The sequence below is a fragment of the Pristiophorus japonicus genome, chromosome 5, assembly GCF_044704955.1.
Source record: "Pristiophorus japonicus isolate sPriJap1 chromosome 5, sPriJap1.hap1, whole genome shotgun sequence".
NCBI classification, from domain to species: domain Eukaryota; kingdom Metazoa; phylum Chordata; class Chondrichthyes; family Pristiophoridae; genus Pristiophorus; species Pristiophorus japonicus.
The window spans coordinates 28,952,880-28,979,598 of NC_091981.1; the positions used below are offsets into that span (position 1 = coordinate 28,952,880).

The 26,719-nt window shown below is 42.8% G+C and overlaps 1 protein-coding gene across 8 annotated transcripts in view; it reads right to left on the bottom strand.

Moving 5' to 3' along the window:
• fhod3b (formin homology 2 domain containing 3b) overlaps positions 1-26,719 on the bottom strand; it is a 679,123-nt gene that overhangs the window by 144,335 nt on the left and 508,069 nt on the right. For 4 of the 8 annotated variants that reach the window (XM_070880471.1, XM_070880470.1, XM_070880469.1 and 1 more), the window contains 3 exons: positions 5,318-5,422; positions 4,450-4,869; positions 853-924 (listed from right to left, as the gene is read on the bottom strand). The exons of the other annotated variants lie outside the window; for them this stretch is intronic. In XM_070880471.1, the coding sequence (XP_070736572.1) occupies positions 853-924; positions 4,450-4,869; positions 5,318-5,422 (597 nt within the window). The remainder of the gene's footprint in view (positions 1-852; positions 925-4,449; positions 4,870-5,317; positions 5,423-26,719) is intronic. 8 annotated transcript variants of the gene reach the window in all.

A 26,719-nucleotide genomic window follows, 5' to 3' on the forward strand; every position in this document is an offset into this window, starting at 1 on the left:
GAGGACAAATTAAGGGCATTTATAGCGATTTATAGTGATAGGGCCTGTAATTTCTCAACCAATATTGATCACTAATCACAAGCTGCAGAATAGAGATAGGTGAATAAAATGAGAAAAGTTACATACAAGTACATTGCTGTAACGTTTCTCTCTCTGGTCCACAGTACAAGTAGAAGCAGAACTAGGGTATGTCATCCCATGAGGAAGGAAATGGAGTTCACCTCAGTTGGCTGATAGATTTTATTTTATAAAGCAACAGGGGCTAGAACAAAAGAAAGGTTCTATAACATTATTGATGGGGACCAGGTCCCCTGTTCTCTCTTTCGACCCCCGTGGGAAAAGTTCTTTGCCTGAAAAAAAACACGCATGCGCAGAACAGCTGTTGTTGTGGACGCCAGCTTTGAACGACTAAATACATTGCTAAGGCCCATTTCACATCACTGAGGCTATCAACCAAATTAAAAAGGGGAAACTAGCGGTTTTTAAAATGGGCGATATTCTAGCGATCCTGAAAAATTTTTAAAAAGCACTAAGGCCGGAAATAGCGCCCATAGTGGAAAGTCTAGCCCTTAGTATTTGTACCTTAGTGCTCACACCAAAAGACCGCCCATTCAAAGTTGTTCCCATTAATGGCCTACAGTCTTCCAATATACATTACTAAGTACAATTTCATTTTAAATCGAAAAAATACAGTGTGATAATGGACAATCACATCCACAAATATAAGCCTAGGAGCTCAACTCATAAATGCGAATCTATAAATTTAGAGATACACTGCAGACTTTTTAGCTTCCAATGGATAGGAGCATGCTTCAACTATCAATGAAAGAAAGAGATACTTTGATGACCCACCTATTAGAAGACCTGGATGTATAAGGTTCAAAGGAGTCAGTATATTTGTTCATGTAGGAAGATTCCGACTGACTGAAAACAGAAACACAGAGAAGCTAGAAGTGAATAAAGACAAGAGAAATTTCAACAAAAGAACAAAGTTAAAACTGGGGAGTGTGACAGGATAGTTGTGAAGTAATTTGCTTCCCATTGCTTTGGACCTCCTTAGAAATATAATAAGCTTGATCTCAATATGAAGTTTTGATGTAGGTATTCAAGAATAAAGGTATGAAAGAACAGCAAAGGATCACAAAATAGATAGTAAGAGATACAAAAAAGGGAATATGAAAAGAAACTTGCAAGAGATATCAAAATCAACACAAATTGATTTTACAATTATATTAGGAAAAAGGTAGTCAGGAGCAATGTTGGCCCCTTAAAAACTGATATCGATGATATTGTCAATGATAATAAGGAAATGGCAGACATGTTGAATAATCACTTTGTGCCAGTATTTACAGTAGAGAAAGAGGATAGCATGCCGGAAATACCAAGGAAACTAATATTGAGTTAGGGACAGGGACTCAATAAAATTAACATAAGTCAAATAACCGCATTGAAGAAAATAATGGCACTAAAGAGTGACAAATACCCAGGATTAGATAGTTTCCATCCCAGGGTTTTAAAGGAAGTAGGTGAGCACATTGCAGATGCCCTAACTATAATCTTCCAAAGTTCTCTCGATTCAGAAACCGTCCCTTTAGATTGGAAAATTATGCATGTCATTCTATTATTTAAGAATGGCGAGAGAAGTCAGGGAATTATAGACCAGTTAGCCTAAAATCTGCTGTCAGGAAATTACTTGAGTCTTTAACTAAGGATAGAGTGACTGAACAAATCAAAAATGTTCAGCTGATCAGAGAGAACATAAGAACATAAGAAATAGGAGCAGGAGTAGGCCATTGGGCCCCTCGGGCCTGCTCCGCCATTCAATAAGATCATGGCTGAACTTTTACATCAACTTAATTTTCCATCCCTGTCCCTATATCCATTGATTGCCTTTGTGTCCAAAAATCTATCAATCTCAGTGTTGAATATACTCAACGACTGATCCACCACAGCCCTCTGGGGTAGAGAATTCCAAACAGTGAGTGAAGAAATTTCTCCTCATCTCAGACCTAAATGGCCAACCCTTTATTCTCTACGGTTGCGTTTTGCTTTAGCACATCTTACTTTCAAGACTCATTGTGAAGCCAGTCTTATAAACCCTTCCATCTTCAAATGTATCAATACAGAACGTATATCAAAGAAAAGCAAATAAAGTGTATACACTGCAAGCCACATGTCAGTCATAGACATGTTGGGATGTAAAGCTTTTTGATTAGCTGGTCAGTCAAATATCAAGACTAAGAAATTGAATATTCAAGTGATTTACTTTCCACGTTACCACTAATATAAAAGAGACAATAACCTAGATAGGTTTTCAATATAACAACGATGTCGTGTTTTTAAGTTCAGCGTGTCAAGTTTACACTGAGCACGATAGTGAGAAGGGTTCAGAGTTTAACCCATTTATAATTTAATACTGTCTGAATCAAAATGTTATCAGTCATCACAAATAAATTCTTTGGAATGCTCCAGGGCTGGTTCTCATTTGTATTGATAATATTATTGCTGAGGTTGCTCACTTTATTGGCTGGCACATAAACCATTTACACTGGCTATGAGAAGCTTTTTGTGTAAACGCTTAATGAATGTTCTGCACTGATGCGATGTGTAACAGTCTTGGGTTATGCAGATTGTACAAAGATTGGCACCATTACTTTAAAGATGGTTCAGTAGCATTGTGGTTTATCAACTTGCTTCACATGATGTGGAGATGGTTTTAAATTTTTGTAGTATCTATATTGGTAAAGATAAACTGCATTTTCACAGGCATTTCAAGCCAATATTGGACCCAGTTTGACCCCGTGAAATGTCATTTGCAATTTTAACTCTATCTGGCTGAGCTGGTTTCCTTCAAAATGTCTAACTTGAGTTTCTATTTGATACATTAAGGCCCAGGCTGTATATACATTAAGGCCCAGGCTGTATATACGAGTACATTAAGGCCTAGGCTGTATATACATTAAGGCCCAGGCTGTATATACATTAAGGCCTAGGTTGTATATACGAGTATGGAATCAACATTTTTTAATTAAGTCTTGCCGTTAAATTCGACAGGACCTCCGGGAAACCTGCAATTCCAGATTTCCTGACCGCTACATAATCTTCCCCATTTCCCCCTAAATATCATGGCCATAGTTTCAAGTCAATGATCTTTCATCAGAGTTAACTCTGTTTCCTAGCTCTGCCTGACCTGCTGAGTTTTTCCAGCAGTTTCTGTTTTTATTTATGTATGCTATAGTATTATATATTCACCTATTCATTGTTTTTTTCACAAATTTGCGTAACAATTTAAAACTAGATTGCAGTCTGATGTGTTGCTGCATCGCTCATCAAGGGCTCGAGATAGATTTGTGGACACATCGGATTTATTCCAGTAGTTTGTTTTTGTTGCATACTACTGAATTCTTTACCTGGATAACGAAAACAGTGAAGGCACTCTCAAAGGCATAGAGAGTTGGAACTCACCTCTGACAATGACGAGGCACAAAAAAATCATATGGAACAAGCTGGAAAGAGATCCAAAAACATAACGGGAGACAAAGCCATGGGGAAAATACACACGGACGTGCACTGAAGGTCATAAATTGGGATAATCTTAGTTCAACACAATCGGAGGCACAATACCACAACAGAATTGCTTCAGAATTGACAATCTCTTATTAAATAACATTCGTACAAGCAATTGTTCACTTGCATGAAATAAGTTATCTCCATGCAGAGGAACAATGCTACAACTTGTGATTCATCTGCTGTCATTAGCACTTGTTGACTGTTTTGCTTCTTTAACTCGTTGCCTGCATTAATTCAACATAAAAGAATCAATGGATGACAAAAATAGCCAAAGCAATTTTACAGGAGTAGCAAGTGACTTTTGGCACATGCACAAAATAAATAGTGAACTAACATACATTACTTTGGGATTTCCTGGTAATATTTTAGTTCTTTACTAGTGCCATTTAATTTTCCTTTTTAAACCCTACTTGTTGGTGAGAGCACAAGCCTTGAAGTATCAGAAGGAAATGATGCTACTTCCTGGTCTGCAGGAATTGGTGAGACTGGACCCTTAAGGGGATCAAAGTCTGTCAAAACCGAAACATTTGACACTCCAATGCACACGGTCCTTCATCAGAGCCCTTTGATCAGCACCCCATTCCACCCATCCCAGAGAACGCCCTTCCACCCATCCCAGAGAATGCCCCTATCTTTTGAAGGCATGGGAAAGGTCTGCACACGTAGTGAGCAGTCACGAATTAAAGGGAGAAAAAACACTAACATTTTTGAAACATGTGACAAACATAAATCTAAGCAATTTGTGTCAGAAGACACAGTGTTTACAAACCTATAACAGCCGACGGAATTGACTGAAAACCAGCACAATTCAAAACAGCACTCCTGGAAAACAAAATATTAATAACAAACCAGAAGATTCACACAGGAATACTAATCTACCTGTTTTCCCTCATTTCGGCTTCTTTTTCTTTGGCCCTTGTAGGAGTTTCACTCAGATCGTAAGAGAATAGATGGAAAGGCGTATGAGGAAGATATGGCAACTTCTCAACAGTGGGAGACAAAGCTGGGGTAACGTTTGCTGATGAATCTTGAGAATTGTTTTGTGAAACAGCTGGTGACTGATGGATGACAATAGATGATGATGATGATGGGAATGATGACAGTTGCAAAGAATGCTGGTAATCACTGAGAGAACTGGGTGACTGAGTAGGAGAGCTGGCCGATGGGTCGGTTGTTTCAGGAGCCTGGAACTGGCTGGAAGATCCTCTCTCTTCAGGCACAGGGATAAAGCTTGCTACATATTTTGAACTCTGGGAACTATTTTCTGCATCTTCAGTCGCTGCATCTGGCTTCAGCCCACTGGTAGGAGAAAGGGATGAAGAGGCAGGGAGGACGGGAAGATTGGAGTAGGACCAAAATAAAAGAATATTCGAAAATTGAATTAACTTTAATTCAAAACATTAAAACAATCTTTTGAAGATGCAAGTGTATCATGCATTTATAAATTATGATCTGCATTACTTCAGAACTAACCTCGTTTTATTTGTAGTTTGAAACAGATTGTCAATATTAGATTACTTCATACCAGAGGTCAGTGCTCCTTCAGAATGAGAAGGCCTCACAAGATCTAAATACTTTGTTATTACAGAAGTCTATTGTGGTTGGAAATGTTATCCAAAAGGCATTTGATGTAAATAGTTGTGAAGGGAACCCATCTACACACCAGGTGGTTATAATTATTGGATATTAAACACACCACATTCCAAGTGTTAAATCTGATATGGAACATCACATTTATTCCTAATACCTTTCCTGAACCTGACAAAGAGGGTCTTCTTCCCCCTCATCCTCAGTATTAGATTCAGTAACTGGCTGCTCTTCCTCAGCTTCTTCCTCTTCGATTTCTTCGTCTCTGTTTGAGGAATGTGGTGGAGGGAAAAATGATGCAAGAGACAGTGAGAATGAATAAGTAATGAGTAATGAGACAGACAGAATGAAAGCTACACACACCAGCAAATGAGAATGGTTTGAAAGGAACACGGGCACTTGAGGCAGTGCTGAGTGATGGGAAAACCAGCATCGCTGTTCTGAGCAAAGGCCCCAAATAGAACAAACATGCACAAAGCATACAGAGAGGCGAGAGAGAGTTTTCCTGGAAGAACGAGCTATCAGTAACTGGAAAGTTTGACAGCCGTTATCATTGCTACATATTTAATATGAAGCTAATATAACCTTCCTTCAACCATCATGTTATCTCATCAACAGTATATTGACGAATAGATCACAGGCAACAAGATACATGATACTAATCGAATTGAGGAAATCATATGACATAACCTGAACCCATGATTACATAACCGCCTTGCAATTTCTCTTGTTTGTTTCAATTTCTAAATCCTTTCTGCATGCTTTTGCTTAAGGCAGATTTTTGGCGACTTTGCGACCAGATTTTCGCTGCGATTTGACCCTCCGCAGCGAGAACCCGGTCGGGCACCTTTTTGCGGCGGCGCTGCCACGTAGCGCCGGGGAGAGATGCGCCACCGTGAAACGACGTGCAACGCCGCGGATTGTGTTACAGTCGTACGTTCAGCTCTCTCTGCCACGCCCAGAATACCGACAGGGTCAAACTTATCGGTGCAACTCTGCCAGCAGCGGTAAGCATGAAGATCTGCAAAAAAGGCAAGTTCAAATTTTTATTTTTAAATTATTTTTCCGCGATTTAGTAGGTAAGGGTTTTGTGAATGTTTTTTGAATGTTTTTTGCAATTTTTTTTTCCCCCCTTCCAAGACCTCTCTCGCAGCGTTACCGGCCCCGGACTAAAGTTGCCGAAACTCACGGTCTGCGCCATGAATCCTTGTGCTATGCCGACTTTACCGATGTGTAAAGGCCGAAATTTAGGCCTAAAAACGGTAGCGCAGCGAAACCGGTAATTTTGGAATAAAGCTACCATTTTCTCCGACAACCAAAAATCTAGCCCGAAGTTTGTTGTTCGCTTGTTGGATTTGTGTGGGAAGAAAGCTTTGGCTTTTCATGGCCACAGATGGCAAGAGCTTTTTTAACCTTGTTCTGTGCATTGACCATCTCCTATTGTAACATCAATGACAAGGGGCTCACACAAGCAGAGAAAAATTATTTATTTTATTACGTTGCTTGAAAAATTACTTTTTAAAAAAAATTTCTTGCAGATTTCTGTGGTAAACTCATAGCCGAGAACTGAGCAATCTGCTATAATTTCAGGGGTACTATGGATGTTTGGCACATTATTGCTATAAATTGCAGAAGAAATCATCCTACTTTTTTTTTTATCCCCTCCCACATCCCCAACCTTCTTGGAAGCATGCTCCTCCTGGGATGTGGTTCTATCCCATCCAGAACACTCCCATTCCTCACCCAAGCGTCCATTCTTTGTGTGTGTCCAGATCGAGAATATCAGCAGACTATTGCGTCATGGGAGGCATTGCTGTCAAGCCTCAACCAACCTCCGCACATGAACAGTTTCTCCTGGATAAATACAAGGATGATTCCCCTTGCCCTATCCCAGGCCAGTTAAGCTAAAACTTGGGCCTCCCTGGTCTGTATGGTTCAGTTGCATAAGTGGGGGAAAAAAAAAAAAAGTGAATCTCATACAATAACATCCAGCATGTAATGCGCTATCTTCTCTGAATTTCCACTAGATATGGGCCCCTATTTTCGCCACGATTGTGTGCCGTTTTTTGGTGTGAAATACTCACTTTCCAACTTTCGCCAATGTTTGGACGCCGGCGCCAACAATGTGCGCCAGTTTAAAAAAAATTGGTGCCGACCCGAGTCAAAACATGATCAGGCACCGTTTTCCTGGACTTAATCGATTTTGGCCATCCACGATATTTTTCAGTGCAGCGCATACTACCAAAAGCCCCTCAATAAAAAAACAAACGTTAAGTTCAGGAATCAGCGCGGCGCACAAGAGGACAGGAGCGAGGCAATTGAATACACGATAAAAGGCCTTTTTTTTTCCCCACAGCGAACTCTTATTGGAGCAAGGGAAGAAGATTTCCGGGCCAAAAGGCCCATTCCTCCGCTCCCCAGACTAACTTCAGGGAGCGCTGTGCCAAATTCAAATATTTCTTTGGCGTAAGTCCCGATTTTTTTTTCTGCCGCAAACGTACACAAAAGAAACGTACGTTAACATGCGCGGGCACCAAAAATCCAGCAAGTGAAAAATAGGGGCCATTGTAATACTTTTAATAGATATCTTGCTCAAAACTTTGATGCATATCTTCAGCTAAAAAGCCCATTGAAATTATATTGGCAATTCCAAAAAGAAAACTATTGTGAAGAATGTACTGAAATTGGAAATGGAATGTATGCACAGAGAAAAACAGCAATAACTTCTAAAGGAGGACCCAACATTATCCTCAAATCAGAACAAAGCCCGATTTGAACAAGCAGATCGATAACCCAAGTTCACACAAGCAGCATTGACAATAACACAATAAAACACTGCAGACAGCGCAATGAGAGTGCTGCCCTCTCTCTGCATTCCCCTGAGCTGGCACAACTCATCGATCTGTTTCTTCGCATTGCAAATACATGTCAGAAAATTAACAGCTAGTCAAGCGGCTGGAAATTCTGCAACAAACATTTCATCTCTCTGCCAAGGTAATGGTAGATTGACATCTGTATTTGTAAATTCTCCCCTGAAGGAAGTCTGGACAGTCTCGATCCCACCCCAATGGATGCAAAAAACCACAGGAGGAAACCCATTAAAAAAAATAAATAATGGCCCTGAAGGTCCACCGGATGAGTTGCACCAACTTTGCGCCAATGTGTCTGGAGTTCCACCCGCCGATGCTCTACAGCAATCAATCTTCCAATCCCATGGGTCCATTGGTGGTTCTGTAGCACAAATCTCGTGTAAAAACAGGTCCACTGTGCTGGGAGCGCTTGGAAATTAGAGTGCAGTCTATTTAAAAAAAAAGGCAGTCTGGCTGAAGTCTGGGGAGCAGCAGGTAAGTTGGAAAGTGCGTTTGCTGTCAGGTAGCTGCACTAGATGTCACATGTCTCATGTTACCCACGTTTGAGAGAATGTGCCAGATCAGTCAGTGGAAGACAGGCAATCGAAGAAGGGACGTGGGCATTGCAAATAGGAAGAAAATAAGTGTTCACAATTTCAGATGCGGTAGCGTAGTGGCTATAGTACTAGATTAGCAACCCAGGGGTCACGAGTTCATAAGAACATAACAAATAGGAACAGGAGTAGGCTATATGGCCCCTCGAGCCTGCTCCGCCATTCGATAAGATCATGGCTGATCTGATCATGGACTCAGCTCCACCTCCCTGCCCACTTACCATAACCCTTTATTCCCTTATCGTTTAAGAAACTGTCTATTTCTGGCTTAAATTTATTCAATGTCCCAGTATCCACAGCTCTCTGAGGCAACGAATTACACAGATTTACAACTCAGAGAAGAAATTTCTCCTTATCTCAGTTTTAAATGGACGGCCCCTTATTCTAAGATCATGCCCTCTAGTTCTAGTCTCTCCCATCAGTGGAAACATCCTCTCTGCATCCACCTTGTCAAGCTCCCTCATAATCTTATACGTTTCGATAAGATCACCTCTCATTCTTCTGAATTCCAATGAGTAGAGGCCCAACCTATTCAACCTTTTCTCATAAGTCAACCCCCTCATAGAAACATAGAAAATAGGTGCAGGAGTAGGCCATTCGGCCCTTCGAGCCTGCACCACCATTCAATATGATCATGGCTTATCATGCACTTCAGTACCCCATTCCTGCTTTCTCTCCATACCCCTTGATCCCTTTAGCCGCAAGGACCACATCCAACTCCCTTTTGAATATATCTAACGAACTGGCCTCAATAACTTTCTGTGGTTGAGGCTCACATCTCCGGAATCAATCTAGTGAACCTTCTCTGACTGCCTCCAAAGCAAATATATCCTTTCGTAAATATGGAAACCAAAATGGCACGCAATATTCTAGATGTGGTCTCACCAATACCATGTCTGCAGCAAGACTTCCCTGCTTTTATACTCCATCCCCTTTGCAATAAAGGCCAAGATGTCATTGGCCTTCCTGATCACTTGCTGTACCTGCATACTAACCTTTTGTGTTTCGTGCACAAGTACCCCCAGATCCCGCTGCACTGCAGCACTTTGCAATTTTTCTCCATTTAAATAATATCTTGCTCTTTGATTTTTTTTTGTGCCAAAAGTGCATGATCTCACACTTTCCAACATTATACTCCACCTGCCAAATTTTGCCCACTCACTTAGCCTGTTGATGTCCTTTTTCAGATTTTTTGTGTCTTCCTCACACATTGCTTTTATCCATCTTTGTATTGTCAGTAAACTTGTCTACATTATACTCAGTCCCTTCTTCCAAGTCGTTAATATAGATTGTAAATAGTTGGGGTCCCAGCACTGATCCCTACGGCACCCTACTAGTTGCTGGTTGCCAACAAGAGAATGAACCATTTATCACGATTCTCTGTTTTCTGTTAGTTAGTCAATCCTCTGCTAATGCTAATATATTACTCCCAACCCCGTGAACTTTTATCTTGTGCAGTGAACTTTTATGTGGCACCTTGTCAAATGTCTTCTGAAAGTCCAAATGCACCACATCCACTGGTTCCCCTTTATCTACCCTGTTCCACTATGGCAAGTTGTAAAATCAAATTCAATAAATCTGTTAATTTGTGGGCTGACACCGGAAAAAATTACCATAAAAACTGCCAGATTGTCATAAACTAAGAACATAAGAATTAGGAACAGGAGTAGGCCATCTAGCCCATCGAGCCTGCTCCGCCATTCAACAAGATCATGTCTGATCTGGCCGCGGACTCAGCTCCACTTACCTGCCCGCTCCCCATAACCCTTAATTCCCTTATTGGTTAAAAATCTATCTATCTGTGACTTGAATACATTCAATGAGCTAGCCTCAACTGCTTCCTTGGGCAGAAAATTCCACAGATTCACAACCCTCTGGGAGAAGAAATTCCTTCTCAACTCGGTTTTAAATTGGCTCCCCCGTATTTTGATGCTGTGCCCCCTAGTTCTAGTCTCCCCGACCAGTGGAAACAACCTCTCTGCCTCTATCTTGTCTATCCCTTTCATTATTTTAAATGTTTCTATAAGATCTCCCCTCATCCTTCTGAACTCCAATGAGTAAAGATCCAGTCTACTCAATCTATCATCATAAGGTAAACCCCTCATCTCCGGAATCAGCCGAGTGAATCGTCTCTGTACCCCCTCCAAAGCTAGTATATCCTTCCTTAAGTAAGGTGACCAAAACTGCACGCAGTATTCCAGGTGCGGCCTCACCAACACCCTATACAGTTGCAGAAGGACCTACCTCCCTGCTTTTGTACTCCATCCCTCTCGCAATGAAGGCCAACATTCCATTCGCCTTCCTGATTACCTGCTGCACCTGAAAACTAACTTTTTGGGATTCATGCACAAGGACCCCCCAGGTCCCTCTGCACCGCAGCATGTTGTAATTTCTCCCCATTCAAATAATATTCCCTTTCACTGTTTTTTTTCCCAAGGTGGATGACCTCACAATTTCCAACATTGTATTCCATCTGCCAAACCTTAGCCCATTCGCTTAACCTATTTAAATCTCTTTGCAGCCTCTCTGTGTCCTCTACACAACCCGCTTTCCCACTAATCTTTGTGTCATCTGCAAATTTTGTTACACTACACTCTGTCCCCTCTTCCAGGTCATCTATGTATATTGTAAACAGTTGTGGTCCCAGCACCGATCCCTGTGGCACTCCACTAACCACCGATTTCCAACCCGAAAAGGACCCATTTATCCAGTCTCTCTGCTTTCTGTTAGCCAGCCAATTCTCTATCTATGCTAATACATTTCCTCTGATTCCGCGTACCTTTATCTTCTGCAGTAACCTTTTGTGCGGCATCTTATCGAATGCCTTTTGGAAATCTAAATACACCACATCCATCTCATTATATCCTCAAAGAATTCCAGTAAATTAGTTAAACATGATTTCCCCTTCATGAATCCATGCTGCGTCTGCTTGATTGCACTATTCCTATCTAGATGTTCCGCTATTTCTTCCTTAATGATAACTTCAAGCATTTTCCCCACTACAGATGTTAAACTAACCGGCCTATAGTTACCTGCCTTTTGTCTGCCCCCTTTTTTAAACAGAGGCATTACATTAGCTGCTTTCCAATCCGCTGGTACCTCCCCAGAGTCCAGAGAATTTTGGTAGATTATAACGAATGCATCTGCTATAACTTCCGCCATCTCTTTTAATACCCTGGGATGCATTTCATCAGGACCTGGGGACTTGTCTACCTTGAGTCCCATTAGCCTGTCCAGCACTACCCCCTAGTGATAGTGATTGTCTCAAGGTCCTCCCTTCCCACATTCCTGTGACCAGCAATTTCTGGCATGGTTTTTGTGTCTTCCACTGTGAAGACCGAAGCAAAATAATTGTTTAAGGTCTCAGCCATTTCCACATTTCCCATTATTAAATCCCCCTTCTCATCTTCTAAGGGACCAACATTTACTTTAGTCACTCTTTTCCGTTTTATATATCTGGAAAAGCTTTTACTATCCGTTTTTATGTTTTGCGCAAGTTTACCTTCGTAATCTATCTTTCCTTTCTTTATTGCTTTCTTCGTCATTCTTTGCTGTCGTTTAAAATTTTCCCAATCTTCTATTTTCCCATTAACCTTGGCCACCTTATACGCATTGGTTTTTAAAAACCCAACATATTCAACAATAACCTTCATGAAAGGGAACATAAGAACATAAGGATTAGGAGCAGGAGTAGGCCATTCGGCTCTTCGAGCCTGCTCCACCATTCAATAAGGTCATGGCTGATCTTCCACCTCAATTCCACTTTCCTGCACTATCCCCATATTCTTTGATTCCCTTAATATCCAAAAATCTATCGATCTCTGTCTTGAATATACTCAACAACTGAGCATCCACAGCCTTCTGGGGTAGAGAATTCCAAAGATTCACCACCCTCTGAATGAAGAAGTTTCTCCTCATCTCAGTCCTAAATGGCCGACCCCTTATTCTGAAACTGTGACCCCTGGTTCTAGACTCCCCAGCCAGAGGAACCATCCTCCCTGTATCTACTCTATCTAGCCCTGTAAGAATTTAGTGAACCTGTTGTCCCTACCTGGTCCGGCATACATGTGATTACAGTCCCACAATATGCGGTTGACTTTTAATGCACTTGTTATGTCATCCATTCTCCAAAACTAAATTAACAATTGCAGTGAGACTGACTGCCAAACCCTTCTTGAACAGAAGCACTGCTGGCTCTCCATGGGAGGAAGCCACAAAAAAACATGTGGAGGGAGATAGCATCTGCAGGTGCCATCTCAAAAGGTGTCAGCCGTGGCTCGGTGGGTAGCATGCTCACCTGAGCCAGCAGGTTGTGGATTGAAACCCCACTCCAGAGACTTGAGCACATAATCTAGGCTGACTCTCCAGTGCAGTACTGAGGGAGTGCTACACTGTTGGAGATGCCGTCTTTCAGATAATACGTTAAACTGAGGCCCCGTCTCTCCTCTCAGGTGGATGCAAGAGATCCCACAAGAATATTTTGAAGAAGAGCAAGGGAGTTCTCCTGGTGTCCTGAACAATATTTATCCCTCATCCAAACAGATTATCTGGTCATTTATCTAGGCTGACTCTCCAGTGCCGTGGCTCAGTGGATAGCACTGTCATCTTTGAGTCAGATGTTTGTTGGTTCAGCTCCCACTGAATCTAGGCTGACACTCCAGTGCAGTACTGAGGGAGTGTTGCATTGTTGGAGGTGCCGGCTTTCAGATGAGACATTAAACTGAGGCGCCGTCTGCCCTCTCGAATAAACGTAAAAGATCCCATGGAACTATTTCGAAGAGTAGGTGTCCTATGAAATGGTACCGCACAGAAGGAGGCCAACATTTATCCCTCAACCAACACCACTAACACAAATTATCTGATCACTATCGCATTGCTGTTTGTGGGAGCTTGCTGTGCACAAATTGGCTGCTGCGCTAGCCTACATTAGAACAGTGACTACCCTTCAAAAAGTACTTCATTGGCACTTTCGAACATCCTTAAAATGTGAAAGGCGCTGTATAAATGCAAGTCTTTCTTTCCTTGCGTTGTCCAAGGTTGCCCAAAGTGCTACCTTCAGGCATTGTATCTGGAGCTGCTTCTCTCTGCAGAGTGCATCTGAAATAGTGGTTCTATATGGGAGAGAAAATGATTTTTAAAAATTATACTGCAGGACTTAATACTGAAAGTAATCCTCTCCCGAGTTACTGCCTCCCTTAATTTAAAAACATTTGAAATGGAAGGAACAGTGCTTTATCCAGACACAAGCTGCATATGTCTGCATACACAAGTGTACAAACTGGCTACATATGGACCCTCCCTCTGTCAACATACAAGGCACTAATTACCAACTGACCCCTGCCAAAATAGAACCCTTCCACCTACTTTGCACATCAGATGTGTGTTACCAAAATCACAGGCAACACTGGCCCACATCCCCGATGTACCCGCTGGCAGGTTACCTAGGTTACACCGTTACCCAGGTTATACCATTACCCATCGTTACACCGTTACCCAGGGCTCCAGGTTGCATCCATTTAAGAATATTGAATGTAGGCAGGTTTTGGTTCAATAGCGATATATTCCTCAAACTGACAAATCATCTGCCAGCACTCACTGTCTCACCTGACGATAAAGAATAGGCGTTCGTTGAGGTACTAAAGCCTGGAAACTGTCCCTCAGCATGAGCCACGCAGTTGGGGAGAAGGGGAGTTATTCGCTAATTTTTTTTGTTGTTGAAAACTCAGATTGTTTTACAATGTTTATCACAAGAGCAATGTAGTGAAAACACATAATTCCTGAATGCCGACACCATTTCTAGTTTGCATCTAGCCAGCAGTGCAAGGGACATTTAATCACGATGGACTGAGTTCAACTATCTGCTCAGCCGAGGAAACCTGTTACACTCTCCATTATTTTTGGTCACTGCCAAAGTGCCATAGAGACAGGTCATAATTGGAAGCACATTATCCAGGGTCGCTTATCAAACCTCACCGTGGGGTGACCTCTTGACCTTAATAATCCAGACGACCTTAATAATCCAGACGACACAATACAGAGACAGCCAGAGGAGCAGTCAATCCAAAACCTGCTGCCCACCGGTTGAATCTGAGGCTTTTGCAACACAAACCATTGCTGTTAATACATGTTTGTGTGTGACTACGGTCTTTCCTGTTGCAGTGACTCTTAGGAATAGCTTCCACCTTCTGCAAGATCATCTCTCAGCACTATGAATGTATGGAGTCGGAACCCAACTGCCAGCTCACGAAGGATTTAATAATGTTACTCAAAACCCCAGCAGCTTTCACTGACTGTTAAAATTCAGCCTTTATGTGTTCAAAATTTGCTACATTTTAAATCTGAACAGTTTTAACTGCTGATTTGAAATTACAGGGTACATACAAGGCAGGGAGTCACTGGACAACTGGGGCAGAAATTCCGAGGAGGGCTTCCCACGGGTAAATCCAGAAAAAATAGAAATAAAATGCGCACTTACCAGAAGCTGCTGCGCCCGCTGGAACTCCCGATCCACAGGCCTCCTCTCCCTGCGACGCGCAGCACGTGCACGTCGGGATGTCCGCAGGAGTCACATAGGCCTGGACACCCAATCACAGGTAAGTATTTTCTCATTCATTGTAATAGGAGATTTGTAACTATATTCACCAACGAGGCAGCTTGTGTAACTTGGGAATGAACATCAGGTGCTCGCTGACATTCCCACCCCCATTCTCCAATTTATTCCTTCTGCCCCTCCTTTCCTGTAGATGGCGACTCATCCTGAGGAACATTTCCATGGCTATCAGTAACCCGCCAAAAACCGACTTGAAGCAAACAATGGGGATGTGCCAGCCTAAAGGGAGAGCATTGGCAAGCTATTTGCCCATTGGGTCAGCACAGCCCAGCTTGAGCATGTCCTCACTGAATATCCACACACTGGGTTTCCAAGAGGGGTCACTGCCTTCAGATCAAGGGTAGGAATGATGGCAAACTTTACCCTCTTGTAGCCCAAGGAGACAAACCAAAAGTAGTGCCATTGCCAACCTGGCTTAGATTTCTTAAAAACAAGATGTTCCATTTCTAGTAAATATTTTTCATTTGTTAGCAATCTAATTACTAGAACTAATGCTGCAATAAAGTGTAAAATTAACCATTTAACTTTATTGGCACCTAACTAACTTCACCCAACCAATATACAGTGTATGGCATAAATTGAATACATTATGAAAACCCATGGAAGAAACTTACGCTCATGACATTGACCATACGTCCTTTATAATAAATTGAGTCAGCTCATGCAATTTCTATTTTTTGCGGGGGGGGGGGGGTGGGGTGACCAAGATGAATGATTAAGGCCTACAGTAGGGAACATCGCCAGGGTTCAAGACATAAGAACCAACAATGGAATGCGTTAAAGAGGAAAATGTTGGAGAGAATTAAGGAGCTCCACAATATCAAGATACTGGGAAGACCAGGAGACTGTGCACTGAACCAGTGAGAGAGAGTACAGGGAGAAGGAAGGAAGAGTGGGTACGACAGCATATTTGAAGCTTAAAAAGGATAAAACAGGAAAGTTAAGAGAACCACTGAATACAGTAGCATTAATGAGAGACAAAGAGAGAGAGAGAGAGAGAGAGAGAGAGAGACGCACACGGAGACATAGAGAGAGAGACAGAGAAAGAGAACGAGCGTACATGAGAGTACCCAATGGAGAGTGACATTAACTGTAGGTTAGAATTCAAAGAAAAAGATGAATTCTTGTTGATGAGATTTTTCTTCTATCCTTCCAGGAAGGACCAAACGATATTAAGAAAGGCTCCCAAGTTATGAAATGAATATTAAAGCGTTGGGCTCGATGGAAGGCTAAGAGTTGTTTTGGCATGATAAAGAAAATCAAACTTCTTAAGCAGTGACTTTAGCAATAGTGGAGATGTCAGAGTTTCATTTGAGATCAGAGAAGATCATTGAGCGAACATAAGAACATAAGAATTAGGAGCAGGAGTAGACCATCGGGCCCCTCGAGCCTGCTCCGCCATTCAATAAGATCTCGGCTGACCTTCTACCTCAACTCCACTTTCCTGCACTGTCCCCATATCCCTTGATTCCCTTAATATTCAAAAATCTATCTATCTCTGTCTTGAATATACTCAAAGACTGAGCCTCCACAGACCCCTGGGGTGGAGAATTCCAAAGATTCACCACTCTGAGCAAAACAGTTTCTCCTCTTCTCAGTCCTAAATGGCTGACCCCTTATTCTGAGACTGTGACCTCTGGTTCCAGACTCCCCAGCCAGTGGAAACATCCTCCATGCGTCTACCCTGTCTAGCCCTGTAAGAATTTTGTATGTCTCAATGTGATCACCTAAACTCTCGATAATGTAGGCCTAGTCTACTCAATCTCTCCTCATAGGACAAACTCCTCATCCCAGGAAACAGACTGGTGAACCTTTGTTGCATTCCCTCTATGGCAAGTATATCCTTCCTTAGGTAAGGAGACCAAAAGTGTACACAGTACCCCAGATGCGGTCTCACCAGGGCCTTATATAATTACAATAAGATGTTTTTACTCTTGTACTCAAATCCTCTTGTAATAAAGGATATACCAACGTACCATTTGCTTTCTTAATTGCTTGATGTACTTGCATGTTAACTTTCAGTGATTCGTGTACAATAGCACCCAGGTCCCTTTGAACACCAACTTTTCCCAATCTCTCACCATTTAAAAAATACTCTGCGTTTCTATTTTTCCTACCAAAGTGGATAACTTCACATTTCTCTACATTATATTCCATTTGCCATGATCAAGACCAGCGATCAAGGAGGAGTGAGGATGGAGCTATCAAAACACAATTTTCATTGCCCCGTTGAAGATCATGGATGAGATTGTAATGTACCAATTCAAACATTGCGCTGCAAGAGGACTGGTGACTCTGTGCACTGAAGAAAGCTGATAAAAATTAGAGTACAACCATCAGCAACAGAATGGTTAGGGTTGCACAAAGGAAGTCACCGATATGAAGAAACAGAATGGAAGAGAGGCTGGATTTCTAAGTTAGCAACATAAAACTCAAAATGATGATCTATCAGCTTCAACAGCGATGGATCAATTTGAGAATTAACCAGATTGTCCTGAATATAGATTTTGGGGTAGGTCATAATTTATTTGCAAGTGCACAGTGCCATACTTTGAGTTTGGAGACAGCACAAGATCAATATGGATGAGGATAGCTTGTCCAGCCAGGAAAACAAATTGTCAACAGTATCCAAATATTTCTTCCATGCATGACTAACTTTGTGTTAATACCAAATTGGCCTCCTCTTCAGTTTGAATTTATGTCCCCTTGCTCTGTTGTTATAGCTTAATTTATATTAGCATTCTGGATTTACCTGCTCTATACAGTTTACTATCATTGTCACCACTTTTCAAAACTGGAGTCCTAAGGGCCAAACTTGAGGCCTGCCCCAAACAGGGTGCACCAACTGTTTTTTGAAAGTTTTTCTCCTCCCCAATACATGGCGTGGAAATACCGGAGAAATTCACCTCTTTGTTTTCTTTTGGGTCGGGGCGGTGTTCCGGGCGGGTGTGGGATAGAACGCCCTTGCAGCGGGTCGGCCGACCCGACCGGTCATCAGCACTGCACTGATGACGTCAGCACGATGTGGACATGCCGCATCGCACTGACCCGTAACAATGTCCCTCCCCTTCAGTTAAAGGGGAGGGCCGCTGCAAACTCTGCAAAGTTTTAGTTAGGTCCACTGGGCCACCAGGGAGGGTTTCGGCCGGGCCAGTGGCCTGGCACCCAAGAGGGGGTTGCCAGGCTGCCTGTTGGACGCCCAGCCAAACCCGTGGGCATAATTGTCAGCCCGACCTGGCAGCCGGCCGACAAAAAAAATAACATGGAGTCACCGACAGTATGACCTCCCCCTTTAAGAGCAGACGTGCCACCCAGCCACACACAGCTCGCCGCCGGGGAAAGCGGTCAGTGGCCCCGACCAGCGGTGGTGCTTCCACGGGGCAATTCCGTACAGGGCAATTTCCCGTGGGGGGGGGGGGGGAGGGGGGCTGGCGGAAAGAGGGTCACCGTCAGTCAGTAAGGGGTCGGCGTGTGCCCGCGTGGCGGTAAAATGGACGGAGCGGAAACCTGTTCCCGCCGCTTCCGGCCCGGGGGCAATTTTGGACGGATCAGCCCATCTGTCTGCCTCCAGTCAGGAAGGCCTCTCCTCTCGAGCTTATTGAGGGGGGCAATTTCTGCCCCCTAATTTCTCCAGTCTTTCCTCATCGCTCAAATCTCTGACATTAAGGATCATTCGAATGGCTCTTCACCGCACCACTTCCAAGAATTGACTGCCTCCCTTGTGTCTCAGTGACAAAATGGGACATAGTACTAAAAGTAGCATCTGACCAGAACATACTACAGTTTTAAAACAGCATCCTCAGACTTGTACTCTCCTGTTTTGGTTATACACCCTTCAGCATTCCATTTGCATTGCCGATTGCTGCTCGGTAGTGATTGCCAAGCCTACTAATAGCTGGAGATCTCTTTCAATTTCACCCTTAGCCATTTCGTGTATGCTGCCCATTTGTTCTCATGTGTTCCTCTGTTAATCCCTTCATTAAAATCCACTTCTTTCACTAAGCTTTTGCATCACCCCTCCCAATATGACACTTTCTGGCTCAACATCCACTTTTTCTTTATGAACCGATTGGGAGTTTAAAAAAAAGTTAAAACGTTATATAAATACCAGTTATTGTTATCCAGATTCAGTTTCATCTGCCACAGGTTGATGGATTTTATGAGTTTTAATTAATCTGTTTTGAAAGCTCCTTGGCTGCTCTACAGATTTCTTATCCATACTCTGGGTTGACTCTGAATTCCCACTTTTTAAGCTTAGGTAGCAGCCTTTTGTGGAGAGCAGTTTTCCCCAAAAAAATTATACAATGCTGTGAGGTTGTGGAATTCACTGGTGGAGATATTGACTGAAGCAGGGACCGTATCAACATTTAAGAGTAGGTTAGATATACGGGGCCGAACAGCCTAGTTCCATGTTGGATTTTCTATGTTAAAAACCTTTTTCAAGTCTAGTATACTGTGTCACAACCCACTTTGGATATGACTTCCTCAAAAAAGTAAATAGCATATGATTCACCAAACTATTCAAGAGCAAAGAAGTATATAACACAGAAATATGATCACCAGTGGGACAGCCATCCTGAAATTCATACTCGATCATTGATTAAGCTAACACATTCATGATAATTTGAGAATTTCCATATTTAAGAAAAAGTGCCAGTGCAACTGAAATAGACCAGTATTTGAAAGGGTGAGGATCATCCTCTAAGGGGAATACAAGCAAATGTGCAAAAAGAAAAGATTGACTGGGATTAAGATAAATTGGAGCACTTGTACAAAACCTGGTACATATCTCTTATTAATGATGGGAGAGAAACCATCAATATCACAGCTTGGTCAAAAAGCGTCTTGCCTTGAAGGAAGAAAGAGAGGTAGAGAGGCGGAGAAGTTTAGGCAGGGAATTCAGAGCTTAGGGCCTAGGCAACAGAAGGCGCGGCCACCAATGGTTGAGCGATTATAATCAGGGATGTTCAAGAAGGCAGAATTAGAGGAGCACAAATATCTTGGGGGATTGTGGGCCTGGAGGAGATTACAGAGATAGGGAGGGGCGAGGCCTTGGAGGGATTTGAAAACAAGGATGAGAATTTTGAAATCGAAGCGTTGCCTAACCAGGAGCCAATGTAGGTCAGCGAGCTCAGGGGTGATGGGTAAACGGGACTTGGTGCAAGTTAGGACACGGGCAGCCGAGTTTTGGATCACCTCTAGTTCACGTAGGATAGAATATGGGAGGCCAGCCAGGAGTGTCAAGTCTAGAGGTAACAAAGGCATGGATGAGGGCTTCAGCAGCGGATGAGCTGAGGCAAGGGTAGAGATGGGCGATGTTACGAAGGTGGAAATAGGCAGCCGCTGTGTGGGCAGGAACTTTTCAATCAAGTTGCATTTAGGAGCTGCAATGGCAGATTTACAGAGTTTACAGGCAGAGACAGAACCACAGAAGTTTGTAGTACACTTGGCACATCATGTCAGCTCTTTGGTAGATATTAATAGCCTCAGGATATTTCTGACTGATGTAGATTCCAGGTGCAACAGACAGATTTTTTATGAGCGATAATGGGATGGTAGGCACAATTGAACTAAGATGCAGCATCAAACCCTCCCCAAGTCAAATTTTCATCATGTATCCTGTATCTACATTTGGGGCAATGGACAAAATGGGCAGTAGCAGATTGGCTTCCCATTATACAACACTGCCGCCCCCTCCCACCCTGTTTCCTTTTCAGTGACTCCAAGTTTGGCAAATGGCACAATTTGAACCAAAGCCTTCGTGTGAATTTTGAGGCATCAATCCATCATGAGATGAATTATCCCTCGCGCACAGCAAACAACCTTACTACCACAGCACTGCCGCTGATATGACGGTAAAAAACCAAATCTATCCTCATCAGCAGTTATAAGTTAGATACAAGTGAGCAACTAAAGTGCAAAACAGGGCCACTATTGACAACTGTATCTTGTAGCACCAAATAAATCTGATTTTGCTCAAGTAAATTAATAGAACATAATGAGGAAGGGGTGAGCACAAGCCCTGTAGTTCCCCTAATAAGGTTCAAATGTATGCATGATATGGGTCATTGATAATACAGACATAATTTAAAAAAATATTTATATACTCTATATCTGTGTCTCTTCAAGCAATTGGATCTTTTTAGTGGTGGTGCAATTGACCTAAAGCATCAGTAATTGCACGACAGAGGGACCGACTGAGATTTACAACCACATAGCTTACGGAGAGAGAGGGAGACTCATGTCTGAACTGGCAGCCCAACATCCCGAATATCATAAATAAAGCTGCTGCAGCTGTCCGAGTATTTTTGAGTACAGCATTTAAACTTTACCTATTACAGTCAGAGCTAAGAGACCTGGATAATAGGAATATGAATTGGAGCTAAGGGACCTGGATAATGGGAAGCTCTGAATTGTAGCCAAGTGACCTGGATAATGGGAATCTCTGAATTGTAGCCAAGGGACCTGGATAATGGAAAGACCTGGACTGGAGTTGGAACTGACAGTATTCTGACTTAATCCTGGTTAACGAAAGATCTGAATAAATTCTGGAATGCTTTTGATTAAATGTTGTCATAAAGTCGACCTTTAAATCATATTTGATAATAATCCAGGGAGGGGGGGAAAGGGAGAGGCGCGGGAGTGAAAAAGGGAGATGGGGAAGAGATGATGGTTGCGGAGGGGGGGGGAGGAGGAGAAGGGCAGGGGAAGATCTTGAAGAGGGACAAATTTGAAAAGGTTTGCAAATTTGATACACTATTACAATTACTCTTAATGAGGTGCAAATAGAGGCTCTTATCAATTCACATTTGAGAGAAATAACATTCAACGGGTTACTGAGATGACTCGATGGGTAAATAGCTGAGATAGTTGTTCCAAGCAATTCCGATCAGGAAGATCCCAGGCTTGATCTGTGGTTTGTGAGAGTCAATTCGGCTCAACCAGTTAGGATGGCAGTGGAGAGAGCTTCCATTCTAGCTCTTCACCCCTTAATATCAGCGGCTCAGCCCCAAGAATTCAACATAAAAGTTATGTTTAAAAATATAGTAAGCCTATTTTCTATCCTATTTCTTCTCTATGTGTTATAAGTACGCGAGTGCATTTTACAATAGTGTCAGCACACTGAGCTCGAATCTGCAACACACCCTGATCAAAATGGCAAATCTGAAGCATTTATTATTTCAGGCCAAATCTGTGCCAGAAATCTCAGCTGATGTGAATGTAATTCCTTTGATCCACAAGACTACAGAAATATGTTTAGAATCATAGAAGTTTACAGCATAGAATGAGGCCATTCGGCCCATCATGTCTGTGCCAGCCGAAAAAGAGCTATCCAGCCTAATCCCACGTTCCAGCTCTTGGACGTAGCCTGTAGATTACGGCATTTCAAAAGTGCATATCAAGTGCTTGGACTTCATTTAAAACAAGATTTGTTTTAAAGGAAAACCAAATTGGATAATTGAGGCAAAACTTGAGGTTTCTGATTTTATATCAGCTTTATTCCAGGTTTTCAGTTGGCTTTTTTTTTAAAATAAAAGAATTGATCTACCACGTTTACCGAGCGTGCCACTGTAATGTCTGATTTGCATTATTAAGATTCCCTTCCTGCATTTGATTCTGAGATGCTCACTGCCCCCATTACACTAGCGGGATCTTTAATTTGCTAGCATTAAAGATTGTTTTTCAGCAGATATTAAGGCCTAGAAATTTGGATGCGCCCGTTTGGGGCCGGTAACACTGGCGACGCGCGCGACTTTGCGTCAGGCGCAGAAGTGTCGCCTCTCGCGAGAAATTGGGGTGAGCGCCCTCCCAAACGCTCCACTGCCTTTCTGGGGCGGTAGGAGGGCCAATGGTTACAGGAGTGGGGCGCAACACAACGCACTGGGCCGGGTAGTGCTGCCGCGTAGGAGAGCTTCTTCCCTGAATTAAATGGTAGGGCCCCAAGCTGAATACACTACCTTATAAAAAGTGCCCCACCTGGACCATCTGGGTGCCGTGTGATCAGCCTGGCACTTAAGCAGAAATTGTCAAGCAGAGTGCTGGGCTGAGCGATCGCGGCACGGACCCTGCGTCCAAATCGGCAACGGTGAGTAAAACAAAACCGAGACTTTTTTGACAAGCAGCTGGCCACCTTCCCTTTAACATTCGCCCTGCTAGCAGCCGGACATCCGGGTATGCATCCCCTGCCATCGCCCGCCGCAGCTTTGGGTGGGGGGGTGGGGGAATACCCAAACTAGTGTCCGGGGTGCTAAGTAACGGCGATGACATCGTGATCTCCGGGCGCATACGATCGGGGTGGACCGCCGTAGCGCCACCGCTAAACCCCCACCGAATTTAGCGGGAGTCGTTAGTGGCGCGCGCCCAGTCGCAAAATCATTTGCGTCCCGTTAGTGCTCCCCAGGGACACCAATGACCCTAATTTCTCCCCCAATGGCCTTCAAAATATTGCACAAATGATTGAGAACCACTTGTACACCATTTCATTTTGTGCTCCAGATGACAACATATAACTAGATGCTTTAGAATAAAGTCAGGTTGGCTCTTACCCGTGTCATTTCGGGCCATGATATTGCAGGAGGTCAATTCCATTAAAGGCCCTCTATTCTTCCTGTGGAGGTTCCATTTAAACTGGAATGGGATGTTTGATTGCCCACCTGCTTTTTGCAATGCATTGTTGCTTTCCCGTTCTCTGCCGACAGGTGATAAGGACATCTTGCTTGGTGTGCAATGAGCAATAATGGAAGGGAGCTCAGTCAAGAAAAGGTTATGTATTTGCCATGTCTATATCAGGCTATTTACCTTTCTGAATTATTGTATATAAGGGTATACAGTGGTGTTCCCCAGGGGTCGGTTCTCGGACCACTGCTTTTCTTGATATATATTAATGACTTGGACGCGGGTGTTCAGGGCACAATTTCAAAAGTTGCAGATGACACAAAACTTGGAAGTATAGTGAACAGTGAGGGGGAGAGGAATAGACATCAGGAAGACATAGACAGGCTGGTGAAATGGGCAGACACGTGGCAGATGAAATTTAACGTAGAAATGTGTGAAGTGATACATTTTGATAGAAAGAATGAGGCGAGGACATATAAACTAAATGATACAATCCTAAAGGGGGTGCACGAAGAGAGAGACCTGGGGGTATGTGCTCACAAAGCGTTGAAGGTGGCAGGGTAGGTTGAGGAAGCCATTAAAAACACTTACAGGGTCCTGGGCTTCATAAATAGAGGTAGAGAGTACAAAGGTGTGGAAATTATGATGAACCTGTATAAAACATTGGTTCGGCCCCAACTGGAGTAGTGTGTCCAATACTGGGCACCAAACTTTAGGAAGGATGTGAAGGCCTTAAAGAAGGTACAGAGAAGATTTACGAGAATGATTCCAGGAATGAGGGACTTCAGTTACGTTGATAGACTAAAGAAGCTGCGGTTGTTCACCTTGGAGCAGAGAAGAGGGAGAGGAGATTTGACAGCGCTGTTCAAAATCATGAGGGGTCCGGACAGAGTAGACAGAGAGAAACTGTTCCCATTGACAGAAGGGTCAAGAAGCAGAGGACAAAGATTTAAGGCGATTGACAGAAGAACCAAAGGTGATGTAAAAAAACACTTTTTTACGCAGCGAGTGATCGGGATCTGGAATGCACTGCCTGAAAGGGTGGTGGAGGCAGACTCAATCTTATCTTTCAAAAGGGAAGTTGGTAAGTATTTGGAGGAAAAACATTTGCAGGGCTACAGGGAAAGAATGGGGGAGTGGGACTAGCTGTGAGTCAGCACGGGCTCGACAGGCCGAATGTCCTTTTTTGCACTGCAACCATCCAAGATTCTATGAAGAGACAGCAAATTCTGTTGGCCCCAATGTTTTAAGGTGACTGGGGAACTTGGTCGTGCTGGGGTCTGGAGGGTTCTCCCATCTCACTGTATGGGGGCAAGTTGACCTAGTATTGATCTGGGTGCACCTGCCCCGTCTCCCTTTCTATATTATTATTTCCCATTTAATTCTGAACTTTATCCTCTCACTGCTGTAACATCCCATTATCTGCCTTATTTACCCATTCCCTGCTCTACAGGAAATCATGCCAAAGGCCTTTTCTGATGCTAATTCCGTGACTGACCCTAACCATTCTTGCCAGTATCAGGACTAGAAAGGCTTCCTACTGCTGTTCTTGGCTTGGTCTTTCTCAAGATTCATCTCGCAAGACTTCATTTTGCTTCATGTGTATTTTCAACATTGTTGCTTCAGATGTTAAAACTTGCATCTTGTACTTAAGTTGGCTATTGTAGCACTACTGCAATGTTCAGCTGTAAACAGTGATGGGAACATATTTTTCTTTGTTTGCTTAGCCTGTTGGTTTCTCTCCTCACATTCTGTAGATATTGCTTTAGAATTCGAAAATAATAAAACTCACAATCAAACCTTGGGAGATAAACTCTGCCTAACCACATCACTGCAACTTCCTGATTTACTTTGGCAACCGTGCAATGTTTGTGTTTTAAGAAAGAAACTTAAACTGTCCCCGTCTTCAGATAGATTTCCGCTCTGTCATTATTCAGTATACTCTTAATTCAAACTATAGGATGCCAAAACTTTTTCAACTTTTTAAACTATTGTTATTGACATTGCTTAATTCAAATGAATGAATTATTCAAAGAACATTGAGCACAAAAATGACTGAATTATTACAGCTTGATTGCATTCCCCTTTATTCATTAAGACATGACAGTAAGTGCCAGGATCCTAAATTTACATCATGGAATGAATGCTATGTACGTTTGCCTGAAATTGCGCTATTTTAGCAGAGAAATTAACCTGCTTAATTTCAGATGAACGGCTCAAGTAATCATGTGCTAGTATCATAATCTCAGGGTCCGGAACCACAATAATTTAATAAATCTAAACTAATGGTACAGCGTGATTTATTAGCATCCGCACCTTTGCATTGGTCTTGATTGTGTCTGATTATTTTCTAACTTTTATCAAATCATACTCAGTTCCCCTAAATAATGAATAAAATAGCTTCTATAAAAATCATTAAGCCACATTATAAAACATGTATAAAAATCTATCAGTTTTATTTAATTAAAGTGGTTTGTGAAGGCTCACCTTCCCTCTCAGTGCACAGAGTCAGCCTTAGAGTTCTGATAACAATGACTGTTACATCTCCCCCTTGCTGAGCTTCATACACTAACCAGCAAGACCACCATCGTTACTACATCTCACTGACCTACGATGCACATGTCATCCCTCCAAGTGGCAGGGCTTTAATGTGCTCGGGTTAGAATGATCGGTGGGGGGGCGGGGGGTGGGTAGAATCACATCGTCCCTTTCTCAGCAGTATCACAAGAACATGGACATAGTGCGACAGGTTTAGAGTTTCCAGCAGATGCTATAACCCTGCCCCCAATCATCTGTCCCTGCCATCACCCTGCTGACAAGACCAAGAGAAACGGAGAGATGTTGGACATTAATGATTGTGGTTAAAAACAAAA